This window comes from Chaetodon auriga, chromosome 20 (assembly GCF_051107435.1).
Source record: "Chaetodon auriga isolate fChaAug3 chromosome 20, fChaAug3.hap1, whole genome shotgun sequence".
Taxonomy (NCBI): domain Eukaryota; kingdom Metazoa; phylum Chordata; class Actinopteri; order Chaetodontiformes; family Chaetodontidae; genus Chaetodon; species Chaetodon auriga.
This window is the reverse complement of record NC_135093.1, coordinates 11,660,474-11,683,530: the sequence shown is the minus strand read 5'-3', so window position 1 is coordinate 11,683,530 and position 23,057 is coordinate 11,660,474. Positions and strand designations below refer to the sequence as shown.

At 45.5% G+C, this 23,057-nt stretch overlaps 1 protein-coding gene across 2 annotated transcripts in view; it reads left to right on the top strand.

The window, feature by feature from the left end:
- The first annotated feature begins 420 nt into the window (after positions 1-420).
- The window catches only part of capn15 (calpain 15), a 40,079-nt gene continuing 17,442 nt past the window's right edge, over positions 421-23,057 (top strand). The window contains exons 1-2 of one of the 2 annotated variants that reach the window (XM_076759887.1): positions 421-675; positions 16,503-18,171. In XM_076759887.1, coding sequence (XP_076616002.1) covers positions 16,525-18,171 — 1,647 coding nt within the window. In that variant the 5' untranslated portion in view covers positions 421-675; positions 16,503-16,524. Of the gene's footprint in view, positions 676-2,642; positions 4,939-16,502; positions 18,172-23,057 lie in introns of those variants that run through there. The other variant, XM_076759885.1, reaches the window with a different exon arrangement.

Sequence of the window (23,057 nt, the reverse complement as noted above, 5' to 3'; positions counted from 1 at the left end):
AAATTTTGAGCCACTAGATGGCACTAGAGTGCCGCTATCTAACACTGGCCTGTGGGTAGAATGGGAATCCACTTTGGATTTTAAACTTAAGATTTAAATGTACCCATAACAAGGATATTTGGACAAAATAGGCAAAAATGTGAAAGGGAAAGATGAAATCACACATTTTAATATACCTTTATTTTAGTTAAGTATAATATATATTTATTTTTGCTTATTTGTGTTGGTCAAAGGTGGCGACATTTGCACCCGGATATCCTAGTTGAAAATGTCCGTGTTGAACATGGGAAATGGAGTCTTCTACCGTCGCATTCTTGAATGGCTTTTACGTAGGTTTACGTGCGTTCGCGAGCAGCAGATAAACCCGGAAGCGCGCTTGGCGTACGTTCGCTCTGTATTTGCTCCTTGGAGATTCCCTTTCCTTCCTGGGCTGTTTGAGGTAAACCTACGCGGTCGCATCAGTCTCATTAATACCTGACGGAGAGAAAATAAACGGTACATGTACGTGTTCGCCACAGATGTCGGAAACATGCAGCGGAGCGCACGAAGCTAAAGCCTGGAAAGGTTACGAAGGCTAAAGTACAACCCGGGAAGAACTTATCGTCTCGATGGCTGTGAAAAGTTAACGCACAGGCGGCTGAAAAACAGGAATAATTCCCCCTCAACCGACTCGAGGTAAGAATAACCGGTTCGTGAGTGGACTTTGCGAAGTACACAGCTGTCGGCCAGCGTCGACAGCGTCGACCAAATGAGTGAAGAAGAGTGTCTTTGTTTACAAGGTCCCCGGCGTCCTCGGCTCGCGCTGTCTCAATGGGATTGTTGAGAGTTTTCATCTGGCTGCGCTGTATAGCTAACGTTAGTGTTGGTGACAGGGCTCACAGGCTTACAGTTTGTCCACAAATAGATTGATTATGTGACAGTGCCTCGTAATTAACCGTGGTTTCACACAACGACTGTGGAGTTCCGTTTTATTCCCGTCGCCTCACTGCACAGAACAGGATGATACATTAACAACATGGACATTTTTCCTCCACTTGTCTGTTTCGGGGAGTTGTGCAAATCAGAGGGCAAGGTCAGATAGATAAACATGCATGTAGAGATGCGGTGGATGATACGTGACCTGAGGCCTGAGCTGAGCTTATCCAGCTGAAGGTTTGGCTGTAGACACAGCATCAAAATAAAACCTAGACTGAAGTGTTTACATTATTCGGCTGTGGGTGAACTGCGCAGAGTGTGCTGTAATCATTTGCGTTCTGCCTCGAGCATGTCCAGTGGGGAGGAAAAAAAAAGGTTTGTAACTGTCAGGACATTTTGGCTGGTGTGGAGATGACAACTTACAATGTACCGTGAAATCAGCTCACATCCTCCCTTTCCCTTCTTTCCTCTCTGTGTCCCTGGAGAATGGAAATGAAATCCAATCTCTCTCTCTCTCCCTCTCTGGCACTGAGTGTGTCAGCTGCTGTATCTCTGTGTGCTGAGTTGGAGAGGGACAGGTGGCCCTTGGACAGGTGCACCTTTAACAAAGGGTTGCAGTCCTCTGACATCTGGTCTGGTTTATCGCGCTCTTTTTTTGTAATTCCCTTATTTCCACATGTATATCTTGCCTTGTAATTGTGAGTGTGCTGCATGCAAACACCCAAATGCGATTACACAACTTGCACTTGCTTTTTTCATTGAATGGTGTTTTATAACTAATACGAGTAAGCTGTTTGTGCCTGGCTCTCTGTATGACTCAGGCATTCTTGACTGCTCCAGCAATTAAGTGCTAGAGTTGAACTTGTGTCCACATCTGCAACTCTGTTATATATGTGTGACTGCATTGTTCCCTGGAATTTAAGTGGAAGTTTACCAGACAAACCAGTTTCAGTTTCAACATATTAACCCACAGTAGTAGCGGGAGTCACACCCTATGCAACCACCATGAACCTGGTTCAGCAGACATTCAGACAACTGACAGGCCACACAGGCAATCTGCTGGAGCTTCCTTGGTCGTTTGTGGCTAATGATGAACACACTGTTTTTAATGCAACAGAGAATGCATGAAAACATATGTGGTGTGTGTGTCTATACGTGGTATGGTCAGACCTGTGCTTTATGCTCTGGTCTGCTGGTGAACACTGAATTCAGGGAGAGAGAGGGAGACGGAGAATGAGAGATCAGAAAAGAGGTCAGCAAAGTGATCTGAAGTGGAAGAGAGAGGAGAGGGGAAGTTTGAAGGCTTATCTCGGTAATGTGCAGGGACAGTTGAGCAGTGATGAGCGTTGCAGTCACCATCGTCTTCCACTTAACCCTTCACTAGCTCCTCTGGCATTGAGCAAGCTGAGGTTAGCCCCATCCCTTAAGGAACCAATAGAAAAAACACATTTAAGCTATTAGACAGTTGTGTAAGTGTGTGTGACATGTGATGTGATGTTACTGCCAAGTGTTTTTCCCAGAATGAACATGCCTCACCCTGCCCAGGCTGGATCTGACATCCATTACTCTTGGATCCTATTCACATTAATGAGTGAAATCTCCATGGCCCCGACTCTGTTGAGGTTTATTTAAATCTCTTGAACGCAGCCCTTCGGTGTGTCTCCGCTCGCCTGGCCAGTGCGCCTGCGCTCTGCTGACACTCCAGTAATCCGCTGTTAGGAGGAGATTGCATCCTCGTCCACTGCGCTCGTGCTGTCAGTGAGGGAGAATTGAAGCCCCGTGGACAAATTTATGACGGCAGAATAAGAACATACAATGGCACCGTATAACACACCCACATGGAGCCACTGAATTGTGGGATGGAGCGGTTTTGCACCGTGAGCAGGCGGCAGCGGGACTGGAGCGAGGATGTCTCCGTACAGAAGACAACAAGGCTCAGCATCTACAGCACGAACGCTGGGGGTATGAGATGAACGCAGGCTGGAACGGACCAGCGGAAGATGGTGAAAATTTGCTCCTTCCTGGATGAGACCTCCTCGGCTATTTTAACATTTCTTAAACCCGCGTGACGCCTCCAGCACGATACTCTCACTGGCCTCTGTACCGCTATGTGGAGACGGACCACCTTTTTCTCCAAGTATTGCTGTGCAGTAGGCTGAACCGAAGGCACATATGCGCTGGCGTGATCAGTGATTGATTATCATGCAACGTTCGCTGAATCTGGAGACCTAAACTATACATGTAAGCCCACGTGATCTCTGTTTTTGTTGCCTCAGGGTTTTATAAGCTACCGCTACTCGTCAAAATGCATGCGAATGTGGATTCTCCTTCCTGACAGCTTTCCTGGAATGACATTTGTTTCCTTCGCGTGCTTCGCCTGCAGAGACTTGCTATGACAGGCCGGCAAGTCCGCACAAAGCTCAGCGCAAGTTGATGAACTAGACTGACTGGCCTCGGCGGTGGGATCAGACAGAAATTAAGCCGACTCTCTCAGACAGCGGAAACTGGGATCATCTCCCGTCCCTGCTTTGGCAGAGCACCGCAGCCTGAAACGGAACGCTCCTCTCGGGTGTTTGGTCGGATATTACACACAACTTGAAGCTGAGCTGTAAACATTTTCACCCTGTGGCAGCTGTTGAAGTTTAAAGGGCAGCTCCTTTAAAACTCCAGAGGAAAAACCTCCTTTCTTCAGGTTCAGTTGTGAAGTTTTTCTTCTCTTCATGAGGAAATCCAAATTTCTGCAAATACCAGAAGTGGCCGGATCTGTGAGAAGCCCCCGCTGCCCCACCCCAGGGGCTCCAAACATGACGTTTTATCCAGTGGGAGAAATGCAGCTGGGGTGTTTTACTGGGTAACTTCCACAGCAGCTGTTAGTCAGGCTGAACGACTGAAAGATGAGACTTGGAAATTAGCATACTTGTAGTTTTGCCAACACCCTTCCTTGGAAATGCAATGCATTGATTTCCTGCAGTGCCCGCATTGTAAATAACTCTGTGGATCTGTTTTGCGTGACTTCTATTCCTGCGAGTCCCATGCCGCTATTGATCAGTATCAGCTGTCGCTATGGACAGTGACGTTATTGTGGTGTCCTGGATGTTTTGTGTTTGTCTTCCACACTTCTTGAACCTCACATTTTGTTGTACTGTCTGACTGCTGAGATGCCGAAAGACAGCGAACGCATTTGCTTCTGTGCGCACCTTTTTTCTGATTTGATTTACTGAGCATGTGCAAAGTGAAGAGGAACCAGGCATGAGACTGCACAGACTGGGGAGATGTGTCACACGGAATGCAGGAGGAGTTGAGTGGCACTATGGAAGGCATGGTGCAGAGTGTTACGAGCTTAAAGTCTGCAAGAGAGAGAATTACGAGCCATCGCTGTGAGACATTTGTGTTTTCTACTGTCTGAGACCTGAATTGGAATCCGTGCTCCACGCATCAAATTACTATTGGAATTGAGAACTTGTTCCCCTGTGCGCTGTGGGATATCCACCCTGATCTGCATACTTGGCCACCTACCCGCAAGTTCCGCTCATTTGTTGAGTACCCTTATCTTCAGTTCCCTGTTCCTGTGGTTGTTTTTACTCGAACACCCTCAGAGTTCTTTTGTGGGACGAAATTCTTCCTATTTGAAGCAGAAAGTTGTTCAAATTCAAAGGCATGGTAAGGGTTGCTGTTGTGGTCCGAACAACACCTTTAGTGTCCTCCCAGTCAGCGCGTCTCAGTACGTCTCACTGAATACAACAGTGGATCCCTTGTCAACTTTTGTGCTCCCAGGAAAAACAGAACTAACAGATCCCCCCCCAAACAGAGTGCATTCAGAGACTAATATCCTGTGGCTGTGGTGATGGGGAGCTCAGCCTCGTCTCTCACTGCAGAGACAGAGTCAGACCATGGCTTCCGCAGCACCCCGTACCCATCGTCACCCCCTGTGGGCTGGCTCAGAAACAGCCACAGCAGCCCTGTGTGGGGCACCACCTTCATCACCCGTCAGCAGCAGCACCCGCTGCCTCATCGAGAGCGCAGGTAAGAGCCAGCACGGTCTGCCCGGGCGGGTGCCAACGCATTTCTCAGTCGAGTGCACTTGGGGCACAGAGCGGCGGAGGTTGGCCTGACTTGGCTGGTTGCTGGGGGAAGTCGCAGGAGACGTGGGGTCGTATTACACGGGAATGGTGTCATTTAAAGCTGCGAGTGCAAGCGTCCCCGGTGACATTATTTTGAGGCTCTTATGCTGATGTTGTATTTGGCTTCAGTTTTTGGGTGACATGCACCTCATTGTGTAAACTGGCACTATTTTTCAGTGTTGTTCATTTGAGAAACTTACTATTTCCTCTTTCACAGGCTTTTAGAAATGCTTACTGAGGATTCAATAACCTCACAGCAATGGATCAAATCCCCTGTTTCATCAAAGCTTATCTAATCAAAGCCTGCATTTTGATGTTTTTCTATGATTCACCCAAAATCTGGCTAAGCCGGATTTGTCAACCAAAATCCCACCTCACTGGTTTCTCGTAGCACAGCTGTACACTGTGTGCTACATTTCATGCAGTGCTGAGTGGATTGCCTGGGCAGATAGATTGACCTGACCTCTGTGAGCCCAATGAAAACCAGCCCAAGGGTAATTAGAAGATGAATTTTAGTGTCAGACTTTTTATCAGGCTTCAGGACAAGCTTTGATTCAGCTTTGTTAGTTTTGAAAATGATTAAGTAACAGTGGATACAGTAAGCGCATCGAGGTAAGTGTGGCTACAGTGTGGTATTGTTTCGCTCATCGATTGTCCACCCACAGAAAAACGTAACCGTAGTTTGATTGCCTGAAATTGTTGAAACACCTATTAAGAGTTTCTCAAAGAACAAACTTCTTATTGAGCCAGCAGCAGCTGTGTAATTGAGCGAGGGTTGCGTCTAGCAGAGCAAACTCTTTGCCGAATAGACAGGCTATTCATATTGACTGTTTTGTCTGTATTGGCTGCATGAAAAAGATATATTCAGTTTCTGTATCTACAAGAAAGACTGCTGCAATAATCCACTGTTCCACTCATTGCCTGCTGTCAACCTTGTGAAGGGCCTACCAGCAGCGTTTAAGAAGCTCAGTCTGAATGTGCAGCTCATCCAGCAGGTATGACTGACTTTCCGTCCAAAAGATGATCTTCTCAACCACCCTCGCAGGAACGTGTTTAGAAGCGTTTCCAGCCCTCCTTCAGCTTTTAGGGTCATGTCTCCCGGAACGAGAACAGGCAGTTGATATCGACCGCCTGTAGTGTATTGAAGTTGTTGCTGAGTCACTCAGGGCATCACGGTTCGGTTGTTAGTTATTGATTTTCAGAGGGCCCGATCACATTTCCCCACAATGGATGTCATTATTTATTCAGCATCAGTCTCTAGCTGGGCTTTCATCTTTCTTGATTCCTGCCCGCCGCTGTCAATGCTTTCCTTGCAGTTGCTCTACATTTAACAGTTAAGGCTGTCGTGGCTTCCGTTGCTTACTAAGAGTTTTAAAATATAGACGGAGCTGGTTTCAGCCCCTGCTTATACATGGATCCACCAACCATAGCTCCATGCATGAATGAAGCTCCAGTATAGTTAATACTGTCAGTGTAGGCTTGCATCATACAGTCAACTTGTTTTTTTTTTTCTTATTCAACAGATTCTTTCATTGCCCCTCTGTAGCAACAAGCGTCTGCTTCAATCACCAATCAGACTACATCCTCAGTCAGCTGAGCAGATAAACACATGCAGACATGAACAGATACACAATACACACCACTTCAGTGTACGGCTGGGAGGCAGAGAGGAACACACACACAAACACACACACATCCTGACAATAGATGTTTTTGAAACACTGTGCAGTAGCACTTGGAACATGCCCTCTTATCTACCCCCTCTCCCTCTCTCTCTCACTCACAGTCTTATGCACACATACACACTGCTGTGTGAGCCTAACAACGTTAGGCAAGCTTTGCTGAGCTGTGACAGAGCATGAAATATAGAAACAACAGAACACTATGAGCCCTGCTTAACTTCAGCTGTTCTCATGCAGTTTATTCTCTTAATATATTGTCGTATAAGACGTTCTCTTTCCCTTGTTTTTCTTCACCTGGAGGCTGCGTGAACCGTCTTGTCCTTGGGTAATTTCAATTTGTTTTCTTCCAGCAGCGTCCCATTGACTTTGGGAAGTGTTTGTGTGCTCTGAATCAGTACCTCAGCTGTGATGGTTCACTCGAGACAGCAACCCACTCAGCAGACAAAGATGTGCAGCAGAGGTGTAGCTGTGTGAACTGCATTTTTTCTTAACTTTGGAATCTCAATCTTTTCTCCCCCTCCATAGCAGCACAGTGTAGTTTTATCCCAGTGCTATTATTGTTTAAGTTAACAATGTGACTGCACTTCATTTTGTCTCAGCACCAGACTGCTAGTGTGTTGCATTGCACATGGCTTTTAGAGCCCTGAGCCCTTAATGTGAGTGCCTGCTCTCTCCTGAGTCGATCCCAGTGTCTCCACAGCCCCAGCATGATGGATGATGGTGTTTATTGCAGCTCCATTCCACTGGCTCTCCTCCCTTTAATTGGATTAAAACGGGTCCACTTGGATTCAACCAGCATGGTCAATGGCCGTGTTTATATCTGAATTATTTCAGTGCGTCCTTCCTTGTTATTGCCTGTCTGATGAAGACAGGGCTGCGCCGGGACAGTCCCCAAGCCACCAGAATAGATTTGGCACGCGGGCTTTGTCTCACAGTGTGGCTTTCTTTGGAAAACAGAGCATTGATGCGGCAAGAAAAAACTCGCCTATTGGCACCGCAACTGACATGATTCCAGATTCCCCCACTCTTGTTGCCATGGAAATCTGTAGCATATGTTCAGTAACCTAATTCACTGGGCCCTAGATAAGACCACACATGGTAACCTGGCAGTCTTACACACACACACAGAGAAACCAGTGCTGGCAAATTGCACCTCTGGAGGAATAGCATATAACCTGCTGATTACACATGTTGTCTTAGTGATGTCAGATAAAAGCCAGTGACCCAGAGAATCCTCACGGCAAGTGGTTCTTTACTGGCCTGCCTCGGTAACAGGAAGTGAAATTGTACTTCGTGCTGCCTGTCTGAGAAGTTCCCCTCTGGCTGAAGGCAGCGCTGTGTCAGCAGTGCCCCTGCCCTGCAGGTTCGGGTGCCCGCAGGAGCTCCAGTTAAGCACAGCAGCAGCAGCACCGTGCCCCTGCCATTTCTTCCCCTTTTCTCTTCCCGGTTCTGGAGCTTCCTGCCGGCTTCCTGCTTGCTCTTGTTTTGCTGTGTGCCACTGATGTCTGCTGAAACCCAGTCAGACAGTTTCCTCTGTTTAAAGATTCAAACGTCCAAAGCTGTCTCCACCGTTGACAGATTCACTCGTCAAAAATGAGCACTGGTCGTGAAATATTCACCGAGGTCACAGCTAGAGGTCAGAAGCTGCTGTTATTCTTCTCTTTTTGTTTTCCCTTTTCCTGACCAGTATTTGCATTCTGGGTATCTCCGTTCGCTTAGGCTTCGACCACACGTACACAGGTACTTTTGAAAAGGTGGTTTCCTTCAAAAAACATGCTGTCCACGCAAACACTGCTTTAAAAAAGAAATCTCCATCCACCCAAACGCAAAAGCACAACTGAAATGGTGTCGAGCATGCCAAACCAGCAACTAGAGGTCTAACCAGGTCTCGTCCGGTGATGTGCGGCGGGGTCTGTGTTGCAGGAGTGTTGGATTATGTAGCAGTGCATTCTGATGCTCCTCAATATAGTGGAAAAGTAACTGCACATTTATGTTTAAACATGTAAAAAGTTCTGCTGTCAAGGTTAGCACCAGCACTGTTTTAAAGGCTATGTCCGCCATTGCTCAAAATCTCCTCATGCAGGCAACAGCAGGGCCGAAGTTTTCCAAAAGGTCCCTTTGCAGTGGCCTTAAGCTGCGCCTGTGTGTGGACAAAAGGCTGAAACACCTGTGTATGTGTGGACTAGGCCTTAGTCAGGAGACGTGATTGTTGGTCCACATCTTACTTTGATAATTCTGGGTCATGAGGCCTTGATCATAAGGTGTGTGATCAGCTGTGTCAAGCTTACATAAAAACAACGGCAACAGTATTGAACCGTCGTGAAATCTACATCATAAAAAGCACAACCAGACTCATATTTTCAAGCATAGCCTTACCCTGACACATAACATTTACACAACGTCACCCTTGTTTCTGCAGCATCGCACCAATCTTGTAATGTTCCATTTTCATAAGAGGTGCGTATTTATTCGTTTTTTCAAAGTGCTGGTAGTGTATTGGAGGAATGTCCCCGCTGAAGGGCACTTCCTCAAAAGACCTTTTGTCTAATTTGCTCTATAAGGAGTCTTTGTGCCATTAACATTTTATAAACCTAATCTGTCTTTATATTCCGTTTCAGAAAGTCTCTCCTCTCATTAAAAAGTGTCCTGCTCACTTCATCAAGGCTTCCTCAGTTATCTTGTGTTGTCCCCCATGAGTAAGGCTTCACTGTCACCAATCCCTTGTATCACGTCACTGAGTCTCAGCGTGTCACGGTAGAAACTCTTGAACTGCGGCTAAAGTCTAAAGTCTCTAGATACTCGCCTCAGATAAGTAGCAGTCAGCGGCTCAGCTCCATAATGTTTGTCGGAACGAATGAATCCTGGAGACTCAGGGTTGAGTAATGAGTCATATTCATGCCACAACATATTGCCTGGCAGGTAGAAAGGAGCTCTTGTAGTTAATCCTAAAGTCTTTGACCCTGACTCATCAGCTCCTCCGAAAGACCGGGAGGAACGCTTGCTAGAGGAAAATTACTTTTAAGTGAAAAAGATTGCTCTGATCTTGCGAGCAAAAGAAAAAAAAAAAAAAAAATCCACAATGAAATGATAAACAAACCTTTTTGCTGGTAAAACTGCTGCAGACAGCCAGGCTGCATTCATTACGGAAGGGGTAAAATAAATTCCCAGTTGGGTTTCTCAAGTGCGGTAAAGAATGTGTGAAAGTGCTGATCTAATCCCTGTCACTGAAGTTTTCTGGGTGTGTTCAAATGCAGCAGAATGTTTAAACATCCGTTATGCTTTTTTACAGCTCGTCTGATCTAAGGGCACGCAGGCCTCCAATAAGTCCCATTTCTTTATAACAAGCTCTGCTCTGTTAACCAAGTCCGCCGCTCAGCTGGCGTCATCATCCTGTCAGCCAGAGGTGTTTGCGTGGATGGAGTGAAAAACATAAAAAAAGGCACAAGCGGTCTGAAACCCCTGGGTAATGCCCTTGCTGGTGGAAATGAAAATCACTCCATGCATCCTTGTCAGTTCTCGTGGTGCACCTATTAAAAACGGGATCATGATCAAGCGCACAAAGACGTTTTCTAACATAAACGTTTTATAAGCTGCAGCATCTCCAGTCCTCTCCCCGTGTTCACAGAAAACTGCGCCAGTAAATATTTATCACAGGAGTGACTCACTTCATTTGAGTGTGTCTGTGTCGGCGCTACATCTGGGGCCTGTCTCGCTCAGTGAGCTCCACGCCGTCAGGCTTGTTGGAGCTACCCATCCTCATGCAGCTTGTTAGTAATTGCTATTAACTGATGTTGCAAAGCTGGTTATCAATACGTTCACATAACCCAAGAGAACGGTTCTATTAAAGGAGGTGAGGATCGCAGCAAATAAGAAATCAAATGCATCACCAATAGATGAAGTAAAGCATGTTTAATATCAGATGAGGTGAAAGTGTTCATTTCTTTGGGGAAATAAGTTTTGTAGTTGTAAAAAGTAATGATAGTAATAGCTGAGCAGTAGATACAGAATAGCACACAACCGAAATGTTAAAGTGAAGTATAGGAGTAGGAAAAAAAATCTTCAGTGCAAATAATAAGTCAGCCATAATACCTTATGTAAACATCAATCTGCTAATAAACGTAGGTGCATTACAAAGCACTGTAATGGCTACACTGCGGCTAGCAGCGATTACTGGATGAAAATTACTGCTGCAGCTTTAGCATGAGGGCAAGACAGTATCTGATTATTTGCAGCATTGTTTACCCTAATGATTTAATTAAGCCGATTTTATTAGGCCCAATTAACCCCATGTGAGTGTTGTAAAATTGCTTTAACCTGCAGCCAAAATATTCAGTTGCTAATGAGGTAAAACTACTGATACCCCCCCACCCACCCACTGAGAAGTTCATTTTGTCTGTTGCTGTCAGGTACATGTAGCATGTGCATACACAACATAAGAAGCGCAGAAGTGCAGTTTGTTTATTAGTCATCAGTTTAATGTGCGACAGGAGCATAAAGTGAACAATATGTTGGGATCAAGGCGTTCTGTGTGGTTGCTGGTGTTTTACAGTCAAGCCTTTGAGAAACCCTGTGTTTTGCAAAATCTTTAAAGCACAGCTAGTCACAAGATGAGCTGTCATGGAAACCCCGTGTGACACTCGCTGTACACTGACTGACAGGCCATGTGTTATGCAATATCTGTGAAGTGCTGACTGACTCCTTTTGTGTTGGCTGTCAGGATTAATTCATTAGAGAGTCAGTCAGTGTTGGAATTGTTGATTAAGAATTAATAGTATGACATTTCTTTTTGTCCTAAGTATATTCAGTCTTCTTTATTAATCATGTTTTTTTTGCTTTTAGATCAGAAAGGAACCAAAGACATGTTTGTACCATACTGTACAGTACATCAGATTGATAAAATAACAAATACCATAATGATAATATCACAAAAATGGTTGAATGTGAATGCTGGAGCAGTTTCGACTTATTGTCATGTTGAATCATCATGGAAAAAGTTCATCATCATCAACAGCTGGCGACTGCTATCCTGCTAACAGCCAGTTTTTGTGTTGGATGTGTAAAGCAGAGACACTGCCTCCGGTGGCCAAGTACGGTACCACGCTTTCCCCTCAGGCCCTGGGCCCAGGGCCAACCTTGGAAAGGCAGTGCTAATGACTGTCGCACAAAGGCCAAATGTCTCACAGCGAGGCAGGGAGAAGCTGGCGAGACTCGGCTCACTTGATCTTGCGACGGAGTTCAGTATGTGGAATGAATCCAAGTAGCCAGCAATAGGTGGCTTGCACACGATCAGCAGTGCCTTTGTAGACTTACTCTAGCTTTAGCGCTTCTTTCCACTTTACTGGCCTGAAGACTTCCTTGCTGACACCTCAGTTGTGGAAGTTAATGTTTGATTTGCTCACTGAGAGTTGTAGAGCTCTCACTCCTTGTAATTGTCTGCTGAAGTGCTCTATGATTGTCTTACACCCAGTGAGAAATTGTCCAGGGATCACTGATGCTCTTCCTTGAGTGAATTTAGACTAGGAGCTGGGGTTGCAGCAGTGTAGCATATCACTGTATATTGTGGCATGAAAGTTGACAGTTATATATTTGTGCTTCTCTACTGTATTGAATGAACCATTTTAGGGTTATTAAAAAAAAATCTGTTCTGTCACTCGGCCATTAGAGTGTGGTCCACCCCTCTATTGACACAAATCCTGTGTTTAAGTTTGTATTCATGCCATACATCGTTGGAAAGCTTAGATAGTTGCAATTTGATTGACACCTCACCTCAGCATGAGGATCTTCCACCTCATATCCACAGGCCAACAATAGCCAACTAGAATCGGCTTTGAAGGGAAGTGCATTGTTCTTTCGTAGTATTAAATAGCCTCAATATAAAGATATATAGCCAAAATATGATTATAGATAGCCAAAATATTAATATAGATATGAAAAATAAGAATAAAATAAATATAGATATTTATTTGATAACGCCTAGACATACCGCTAGAAAAACATATGAAAAGCATTGAACTTGTGAGGCTTCATGCTGTGGCCCCGGTGTGCTTTCCAGCTAATAAGGCCCAGATATAGTCATCTGCAGGCATCTTATTTGCAGAAGAGGTAGAAAAAAATATAAAAACCATCTACTTCAGTGTGCTCTGACTTAGTACTCAATGCCAGTAGCACTTACAGTGATTCAGACTGCTGGGGATAAAACTTTGAGTTTTACATTTCAAAAGAAACCAAAACCATGCATGTACTCCACATGGTTCAAGAGCAGCTTTCAATTTATTTTGGGTATGCCTCGGCTAGTCGTTTTAGAGGAATGGGAAGGGGTTTAAGGGTCATTGTAACTGATAATAATAATTATGTAATAGCATATACTCTGATACCGTGATATTTTCTGAGACGTTTATCTTTCCATGAAAATCTTGTATAATTGGCAACCCTGTTAGGAACAGCTACTTGATGGGCAGCAGGCTGCATTGAGAACCTCATTGCAAAAGAAGATGGGTTTTCTAGAGGTGAGGTTCTCTGTTGCTCTCTCTCTCCACTGTGAGCTATTGGCGACTGTCCCGGGTCTGCGACACTGAGGAGCTGAGGAGCTGAAGTGGGCACTTTTAGAGAAGCTCCGCTGAACACAGGGCCAAGGACAAAAGGTGTGTGTGTGTGTGTGTGTCTATGAGTGTATATGAGTGTGTTTGTACTCACTCCTGTGAGTGGGTGGAGCCTGGACACAGAAAGCATCCTTTTAAGTAGGGTACAAGGATCACAGGCTAGAGTGGCTTGTTGTCTGCTGCAGGCATGCACTGTACATACAAAGGCGTGTGTGTGCGCGCGCACTGAATATGCATTCACAAGGCGCCCCTTTACATAATGGCTAGCATTGTGGATGTAGTTGTTGATCATGTGTTTCTGACATTTGATAATGCTTACAACAGATAATAATGAGATAACTATAATAGATATTGAAAATTCTTTGAGAGCTTGGTCACTTTGATGAAAAGTGCCACCGAAACATAATGAATTTGCAGTCCCTGCGCTCTGTCGTCAACCAAATCAATTGTGTTGACAAAGTCTCCATATGGCTGACACCATGACTTTGCTCTCTTGCTGGAGATGAAAGGGGCCTGACAGTTATGGAAATGGCCACAGGGAAGAACCTGTCACCAAACATGAGGTGTTGACACTTGTTGTTGTTGTCGTTGTCATCACTGCTGTTTGCAGCCCTCAGATAGACAGGACTTTGGAGGGCTAAGCACGGTGCAAACATGTGCCATCCATGCTAGCATGGGGTTACCACTTAATTTCAGCTGCAAAGGGGTTGTGGGATGCGTTCTCGTGAGAGGGCGCAGCACAGGTGGTTTGAAAATAGATGGAATATTTTCAAATCATACTAAGGAATCATTTTTAGGCAAACATTTGTTGATGTTTTGTTTTTTTTTTTTAATTCTTACCCAGTGACTGATTTACACTCCTCTTTAAATGTCAAGAAGACTTAATATTGCATAGCTACCAGGGGGACATGGCAGAACGTACTGTGGGATGAAAGACTACGCAAAACAAAGAGCTCAGTACTGATTTCCCAGTGTTTGTCTTCACAAAGATTGTGTTTTCCTAGCTTTGCTTATTGCTATCATTGGAAGGCTGAGTTTCCTCCTCACTCAGTGGGTCCTATTTATGTTGGTGTGCTGACTTCAGCCCGGGACAATAAATGCAGTGCTAATGGCTCCTGACACAAAGCACTGGGACTTCTGCTTCCATACTTTTGCTGCCCGGAGGCTGAGGACACACACAAACTGAGGCACAAATGTAGTTGGACAATAAAACAAGCAACTCTGCTATTTCTACAGATAAATTTAGCTACATGCATGCGTACATCAAGCGCACACACCCGGCAGCAAGGACCCTCACACACAAAGACACCCTACAAGACACATTAGTATCCCTCCCTGCTGTCATCCTCCTTCCTTACCTTAGGGAGAAGAGTTGACGACAGGAGAGGACAGTGTGCTGGGAGCAAGAGGTTGTCTGTAAGAGGTTCCCCTGGGTTCTGAGGATTCGCCTGGTTTGAAAGGGTTTAATGGAGTTGAACTAAGGGCAATTAGCCGGCCAGGACACATGGTGCTCCGGTGTGAAGAGCAGGACCCAGGCCAGCCAACTAGCAGTCATCCAAACAAGATTCCTCTGTACTTTATCAGTTGCATAAAAATGTCATATGGGCTGCGAGGTTGTTTTTTTTTCCATCCCCTACTGCGAGAACAACAAAGGATTATCTGAATATGTTTTTCATAGAAAAATAGGCTGTTTCCACAGGGAGTAAAGCCATTTTACAAAACAACCAATGCGTCCCCATAAAAGCGCTTAACAAAGCAGCCTTAGATTTCGGCCATAAATGTGACCAGAACCACAAGCACCGCGGTCATTTTGTGGACAGCGTCTTTGCCACTGGGATTAATACGTAGACTCGACACTGGAGAGCGTTGTGGTGTTCTAGCTTTTAGCACCTTGCCCTTCACTATCCTTCTATCCCCCATTACTTTTCTCTGTGTTGGTGTTCACACATGAGCAGCTTGAGTGACAGTGACATTTATGGGCTTGTCCAGACACCAACCACGTCCGTCCCTCGGGGCTGTCCCTGTCCAAACTTCCCTTGCTCTCTCGAGGTATCCAGCTGTGCTGCCCCCCGCCCCCAAAGGCCCTAATATACCCACTATCAATAAGTCAGATTGACTGAACCGCAGGCCCACAGAATGAATTGTACATACAAGTCAATCCACAACAACAAACTGCTTTCGGGTATCATGTGTAGGAGGTGGAAATCAACTGAGTAGCCTGACTAGATAGATGAATTGCTCCCCATGCTTCTGAATCAAAATTGATTTGTTCTCTTCTCCTCACATTTCCCTCTGCACTGTTTACACTGTTGAAGTCCTGTTAAAGATATTGATAGTAGCTGTTTGTAGCTTCAAATCCAGGAGTATGAATGATTTGTCTCTGAAATATGCCAAAGTCACGAGTGGTGCCAGGATTAATAGACTCACGCATTCTAAATTAATCTGGAAATTCATTTGGGCATGGAGTTGACACGACCTTAAATCGCCCCCCATCTGCCCCGCATTAGCATTCAGTGAGTAAAAAGGGAGAGAAGTGCTAATATGAAGTGGAAGGGATCCCATGTGTTTTTTTCCATTCTAATAATTAACAGACAGGAAGACTCCAGGAAGGCTTTCCTTAGTATTCTGAGGCAACAGCAGCCTCCTCTCCTGTGCTCCTCCTCTCATCTTCCTCTGCTCTCCTCCGGCTCCTCCTCTGTATGTGCTGTCTTCCTGGCTCTAATCATGTGGCCATTGTGTATGGATTTACTGCCCTCAGAGCCCCCAAGAGGGAGATTTGATTTTTCCCCTGCACTGGCTAATCTTTTCCTCTCACTCTCTATTTTTCTTTTCTAATTCTGTCTGCCTGTCCTCCTCTTGCAGTCTCAGATGTTTTCGCTGTCCTCTCCTCCTTTTAGATAATCACCCTTACAGTTGACTGGAAGCATATATTCATTCTCTGGCCTTTTCATAATTTCTCTTCTCTCACTCTTTCTGCCTCTGTCTTGCTCATGTCTTTTGCTTTCCTCCTACTTTGCTGTGCTGACACTTTACTCATTGCTCAGAATATTAGTGACTGAAACATCAATTCCCTGAACAGTGGCTTATTTGATATGCATGTATTATTGCTGATCATTTCAGTTCTATGGGTTACTGACTCATTTGGTTGGTGAATTTGTTTTGACTCATTGTTTACTGTTTTCCAGCCACTCTCACTCTCCTGGCTCCATGGCAGCAGCAGTGCGAGGCAGTGAGTGGTCATGTGGACGCTGCACCTTCTTAAATGCCGGTGCAGCACCTCGTTGTTCCATCTGTGAGGCACCGCGCCAGAAACCTGACCTTAACCAGATCCTGCGGCTGAGCAGCACAGAGGAGCATCGCTGGGCCTGTCCTCGCTGTACACTCAACAACCCCCAGGGATCTGGAGCCTGCTCCGTCTGTGGCTTTGGACCATCCCCTGCCACTCACACACCCCCTACAACTACCATAGCTGCCACTGCCAACGGCCTCCCCCCCGCTCCGTCTGAGCCCCCAACACCTACTGTCACCCCCACAGTTCTGCTTGAGCCCCATGGACAGCATCCGGCTAAGGAGGAAGTACTGCGGCGGTCTGAGAGCAATGGAGAGGTGGTCGGCCTTGAGGGGCATCACTCGGGCTGGGCTTGCCCTCGCTGCACACTTCATAATACACCTGTAGCGCTGTCATGCTCAGCCTGCGGTGGGCCTAGGAAACTGTCTCTGCCTAAAATCCCCCCTGAGGCTTTGGTGGTGCCTGAGGTGCGCACACCTGTCTTGGGGTTTCCTGTTCACCCAGCAGGGGCTGCCCCTCTACTCATAGACCTAACAGATGATTCTCCACCAGCCCCTCCCTGTGATCCCCAAGAACCTCCCCATGTCTCCTCACAGTCCCTTTCCTCCCCTTTTACTTCTTTCTCCTCCTCCCTCCAAAACAACCCCGTACCCCGCAGCAGGAGAGAGGTGCCCCCTCCAGGTCGCCCACCAAACCCAGGCACCAACACGCCCAGCCCCACATCTCCTTCAGCGACCAGCGTGCCACCCCAACCAGGCCCACAACGGCCGGCCAAGCCCAAACATGCCCAACCCCAAGAACCTTCATACCCCAGCAAGCGCCTCAGTATCTTGGAGGAAGAAGACCCTCAGCACCATCCACTGACCACACACGTCCCTGTTGCTTCCTCAACCACCCCCACCTGGAAGTGCCCTAGCTGCTCGTTGCCCAACCCAGGTGGCTCATCTAAGTGTGAAGCCTGCCGATCATCTCGAGTTGGTGCTGACCTCATTGACCTAGTAGGCTGTGAGACGGTACGATTTACCCCGGCCAGCCCCTCCAGTCCGGACTTTAGCACCTGGGCCTGCTCCAAGTGCACGCTGCGCAACCCTACAGGTGCACCCAAGTGCTCTGCCTGTGGTTCTTCCAAGCTGCATGGCTTTCAGGAGCAGCAGGTGCCACTACCCCGCTGCTGTACACACTGTGGTCTCCCGTTGGGTCCTGGCACTGCATCATGCTCCTGCACTCCTTCCTCCTCTTCATCCTCCTCGGGTCATAAAACACGGAAACAGGCCCGGGGCTTCCCTTCCTCTTCCTCTGCTGTTGCTTCTAGTTCTGCTTCCTCCTCCACCTCTTCTAGCCTTCAGGAGAAGGTAGGACAGTGGAGTTGTCCAGCATGTACGCTGCTTAATGACACCAAGGCCAAGAACTGTGCAGCATGCCACACACCCCAGCAGTACCTCACCCTTCGCAAGGTGGTAAAGCCTCTGAAGAGGAGGGAGAGCATGCATGTAGAGGCCCGTCGACGAAATGACGAGGGCGAGGCCAAAGAGCTTTGGGAGAACATAGTCAGCTTCTGCAGAGAGGTAAGCGCAAATTGAGTTGTAGCTAGGAAATTAAAGAAAACATTTTGAGGCAAAGTTACTTTGTGATTCATAAGTAAATTATAAGGGCTTGGGATTGTTAGTGGTGGAATCCATTATGCTTGTTGGATTTTTATCACTTCATAAGTGATTTTTCTCTTCTATTCTTCTATTGAATTTGGATCATCTTTAAAGTAGCAAGTTTTCATCCACAGGCAACTGACATTGTTTAGCATGAATAAGTTAATCATATGTGGCCGATTTTTTTTTTTCTTTTCCTTTCTACATTTACATTTTATTGAATTTTCTTTGGTGTCTCGGAGAAGTCAAAATCTGCTTATTTCAGTGTGTAATGCGTCACAGGGTGCACATTGCCTTTCAGTGCACAGTTCCCTCATTGTAATTCCTCTTTTTGTTATGGCTCTGGCATTGTTCCCACTCCCTCAATCTCTTTAATTTCCGAGAAATGCTAATAGGCTTTGTCATTGCCTCTGTTTGCACTTGCTTCGTTAGCAGAGTTTTAAACGACCAGCGGGTGAATGTTGGCCACCTAAACGAGCTGCAAATAGAGTGTCTTCATTTTTATATTCAGACTACAACCCGCCCTCAGTTGGGAAAAATTCTGTTTCAGAATTTCAACTCTGTGTCGGGACTGTAACTCTCATATTTGGAGGCTCTAATGAGCCCGGTTTTATTGTTTGTTCTGATTAGACTGCTGGGATGTTTTTTTTTTAATACAGACAGCCTAGTTTGAGTCAGACTCTCTATTTCCTGTCCTTAGTTGGCACCAAACACAACTTAGAGTTCTTATTTATGGAGATATCAGACTGCTTCATGAAGTACGTCTGACTGTATAACAGCAGACGTGTCTGTGAGAGATAAAAGCAATTTTAATTCTGAATGCATTTACCCTTTAATGTTACCCTCCCTGCAAATTATTAAAGGATCAGATCAGTGTCTCTTGTTAAACAGACAGCAAACACTCCTTTTTGTGTCAGTAAACACCATGAAACAAAACATTCTCATTAAGCTGCATAAATGTTAATCATTAAGTGTTTTTTTTTTCCTGAAGTGACAAAAACCTAATTATGCTTTTGCAATCACAGCCTTGTTCGTTGTCATAACAACCTAAAATAATGATGCATTTTACCTGCTCCAGTGCCTCTGCATTTAATGTGCAAAGATCAAGAAGACTTTGAGGTGAATTGAGTCATTCATGAGTCCCGATTGGTCTGATCCACGGTGTCACAGCTGTTCTAGCAACTCTAGCTGAGATGTGACAACCTTCTCTCTGTCATGTTCACTTACTCTGCAGCGCTGCTGAACCTTTGATAAGCCTGCATTAAGTTGTCATGGACATGCTACTCAGGGCTGTCAGAAAGGTTCATTTGAGAGCATTTAAGATTGTTAACGCCGATGCTAATGAGACAGACCTGATAGGACTAATTACACCTCAGATAAATGTGGGCATTGCAGAATCCAGAACTGATCAGATTCGGGTCATTTTTGGAGCAGGTTTATATTCTCTGTAGGCTTGTCACGATAACTACTTCTGTCAGGTGTATTGCCCCAGAAATAATTGTGAATAACAATGTTACTGGCATTTTAAGACCGTTTTATGCCACAGATATAATGATAATATAATAGGATAATAGTAAGTCCCTTATTTCAAAGAACAATGAACTTTTAATCTTTGAGAACATTCAGACTTTGGAATTGGAACGTGAAACAAATACCACAGTATGCATCATGGTTATGCTTTAGATGAGCTTTTTTAAAGTCTGCGTACCGCCTCGTTCACCTTAATGGGCTCTCCTCACTCATTCAGCATGAACCCAAAACGTACCCACACAGGAGCTGTGGAGTGCAGCTTTGAACCCAGGTCCATGTGGACTCGAGCCTCGAGTAACACTTTATCGTCTCTTCATCTGGTTCATTCTTTAACAACAAGAACTGACAGCGAAACATGTCTCAGGATAGCGTTTTTTTTGTTCATTTGGCTCAGGCGTTATGAATAAACACTTATACACTGTGCCCAAGTCTTATAATGGTAACGAGAGCCTTGCTAGTTGGTCTGACATTATGTCAGACACGTGATAAAGGTCAGGTCCTTGTACAATAAGTCAATAATGTAATTATGGTGACAGGGCAAATTCCCTGAATTCTCTGGATGTCTGATGCATGATCACTTACTACACCAGCCTGGCACCTATCATGCCGTGTTTACAATAGCATGAAGTGAGCTTTGGGATGCATTATTAATGGCTTCTTTCAAAGTCACAGGGCTCACTGCTGCGAGCGTGGGAGGGAAGTTGGCTCAGTGGGAAGGAAGGATATTGGAGGTCCCTCTTACCCACCTTCCCTTCCCCCTTTCCCCAATTTACGATCAACATTTAAGCTCGTCTTTCTTTTATCGTCTTTCCTTTTCTCCTCCAGATACTTTAGGCCTCCCTCTCTCTAGCTCTGCCCCAGTGCGCCCTTCAAAGTGCTTTCCTCTCTTCATCTCCTTTTTATCCCATCTCCCTCCATCACATCTGTCCCCACACGCTCATCCTGTTTTTCTCCTGCTAATATCTCAAAATATGCTTTCCCCTTGCCACCCACCGCACCCCCTTCACCCCCATCCCACCCTCTCCACACGACTGCACTCAATTCTCCAGTGTAGTCAATGTGTTGCTGGCTGCGTGTGTGTTTGTGTGTGTACGTGCTAAGGTGAACACAGGGCTGGCCTATTTTTAGTAGCAGAGCTGGAGAGAAGAGGAGCAGAAATGATCCGCCTCCCTATAGTGAATGTAATCACTAACAGCATCAACCGGCGCTGCGGCTCAGTTTTAGGAGTCAGAGGGATGGAGCGGCGTAGAATTGGTAAACAAGCTAGTCTTTCTAATCCGTCTGTGTCGAGGCATTAACACTTGGCATGCACCGAAACACCAGTGGTGAAAATATAATAATGATAAAAAGTGAAACGGCGTGTAATCGTGCCGTCTGACCACGCGAGTACAGTTTCAGACTGCGTTCTTTTATTTGTTTAGCTCAGATTTTGTGACTCATTGGATTATAGCAGAAAGTGCTGCTGATGAAATGTACTGTAAGTTAGTGGAGAGTTGGTCCAAAAGGATGATGTGAGAATATTCTCTTCTCACCTGAGTGGAGTTTGTGTCTCCTGCCTTCTTGCTGCTCTACTCTCCTTGATTGGTTTGGAGAGCGAGAGGGGTGTGTGTGTGTGTGTGTGTGTGTGTGTGTGTGTGTGTGTGTGTGTGTTTTTGATGCAAGTGCCCCAGAGCGTGTCCGCTTACTCACTGTGCCAAACGAGTAAATGCTACTAACAGCCATCAGCGCCGCTTGTGAACTGTAAAACCCAGCATGGTTAGAACTGGATCCTCTGTTCCCTCTCCATATCACCCTCTGGGGGAGCAACAAAAAAAAAAAAAAATGTTCCATGGCAACGGACTGACTTTGATATGTTTTGTTTTCGTTCTTTACACCGCTCTTTATAGTACCTCTTGCCTGGATTTTTGCCACACTCGGGATTTTTTTGTGTGGGGTTTTGGTTCGCGTGTGACTGCCTGCAGTGACAGGTTTTCACTGCCTGTGACTTACATGTACGTGGCTCTTCTGGGATGCCTTTGTTTTGGATTTAATAAGTGTGGCACCATGAAATCCAGCTCCACAGTTCCTTGTAACCACATTTTCAGAGATCAATAGGTAATATGTAGATATCTAGCGACAAGCTTACTATCCTATAAAAAGGCCTTGTATGCCTGCCAGTCCTGTGTAGTCTGGGAGATGGTGGGAAGGCAGCGGGTTTTCTGAGCGCAGCACTGAATTAGCTGATCGCAGTCTAGTTTGCATGCTGGCGTGTGCCCAGTGATAGAATCAGAGACAGCAGCCCCAGGTTCACTCGATGAGGACAGTCAGCTAGACTTACGCTGGCAGACGTCACAACTCTGCAACCTGAACAACAGGAAAATGTTTTTGTGCATGTGCATGTTATTCACACTCCTTGTACATGCACAAAAATGTGAAAGTTTCCACTTTTGTACTAATATTATATCTTATTCCAAATGGAAATGTTTGTTGCTTAAAGGTTTGTCCTAGTTTTCATACTCTGCTCAGAAAATGAATGTATTTAGGTTGAGCTCGCAAATTCTGATCGCCTTATTGTAAGACCAGAAACACCAAAAGGAGTCACATGCGCCTGAGTTTCATAGAACTGTTTGGTGTCAAAAGCTCTTGAAACAGCAAACAAATGTGTGCTCCAGATGTGAATAGGAGAATTCAAGCATGTGCAGCACAGTCTTTTCTTAATGGGCAGACTGCAGCAAATCATGTCTTTACAAGTGAGTCAGAACAATCTGCTCAAATGTGCTCATGATATGAGAGGTGAGTGCAACAGGATACTCTCAACAGAAGCACCTTCTGGAAGTGAAAGGCTGGATTGAAATATGTTGAAGCACATGGCAGATTTTCCAAGCACATACTGGGGTGTACCATACTCTAACATCATCAGGCCCTCTCGGTTTATTCATAAACTGACGTTCTCTTTAACCTGCTGATGAGGGAGTGTGAAAATGAGCTTCTACCTGCCACACAGTCAAGTATGTCTCAAGATAATGAATTCATTCTGAAAACACAGCCTATGAAGGACTTCATCTGCGCATAGCATTGCATGAATCGTACGTGTGATCTGAAATGCTATTCTCAGGCTAAGTTTGGTGCAATAAATGGAATAAACAGTGAAATTCATGGCTGGTTTAAATCATGGCCACCGCTGACGGACCAGATGAAGCCAATAAAATAATGTCCTTGGATGTCAAGGGCTTGGTGGAAAGCGATTTATCTGATGTGCCGTGTTGGTGTTTTTCCTACCACATCATAATTAATGTTGC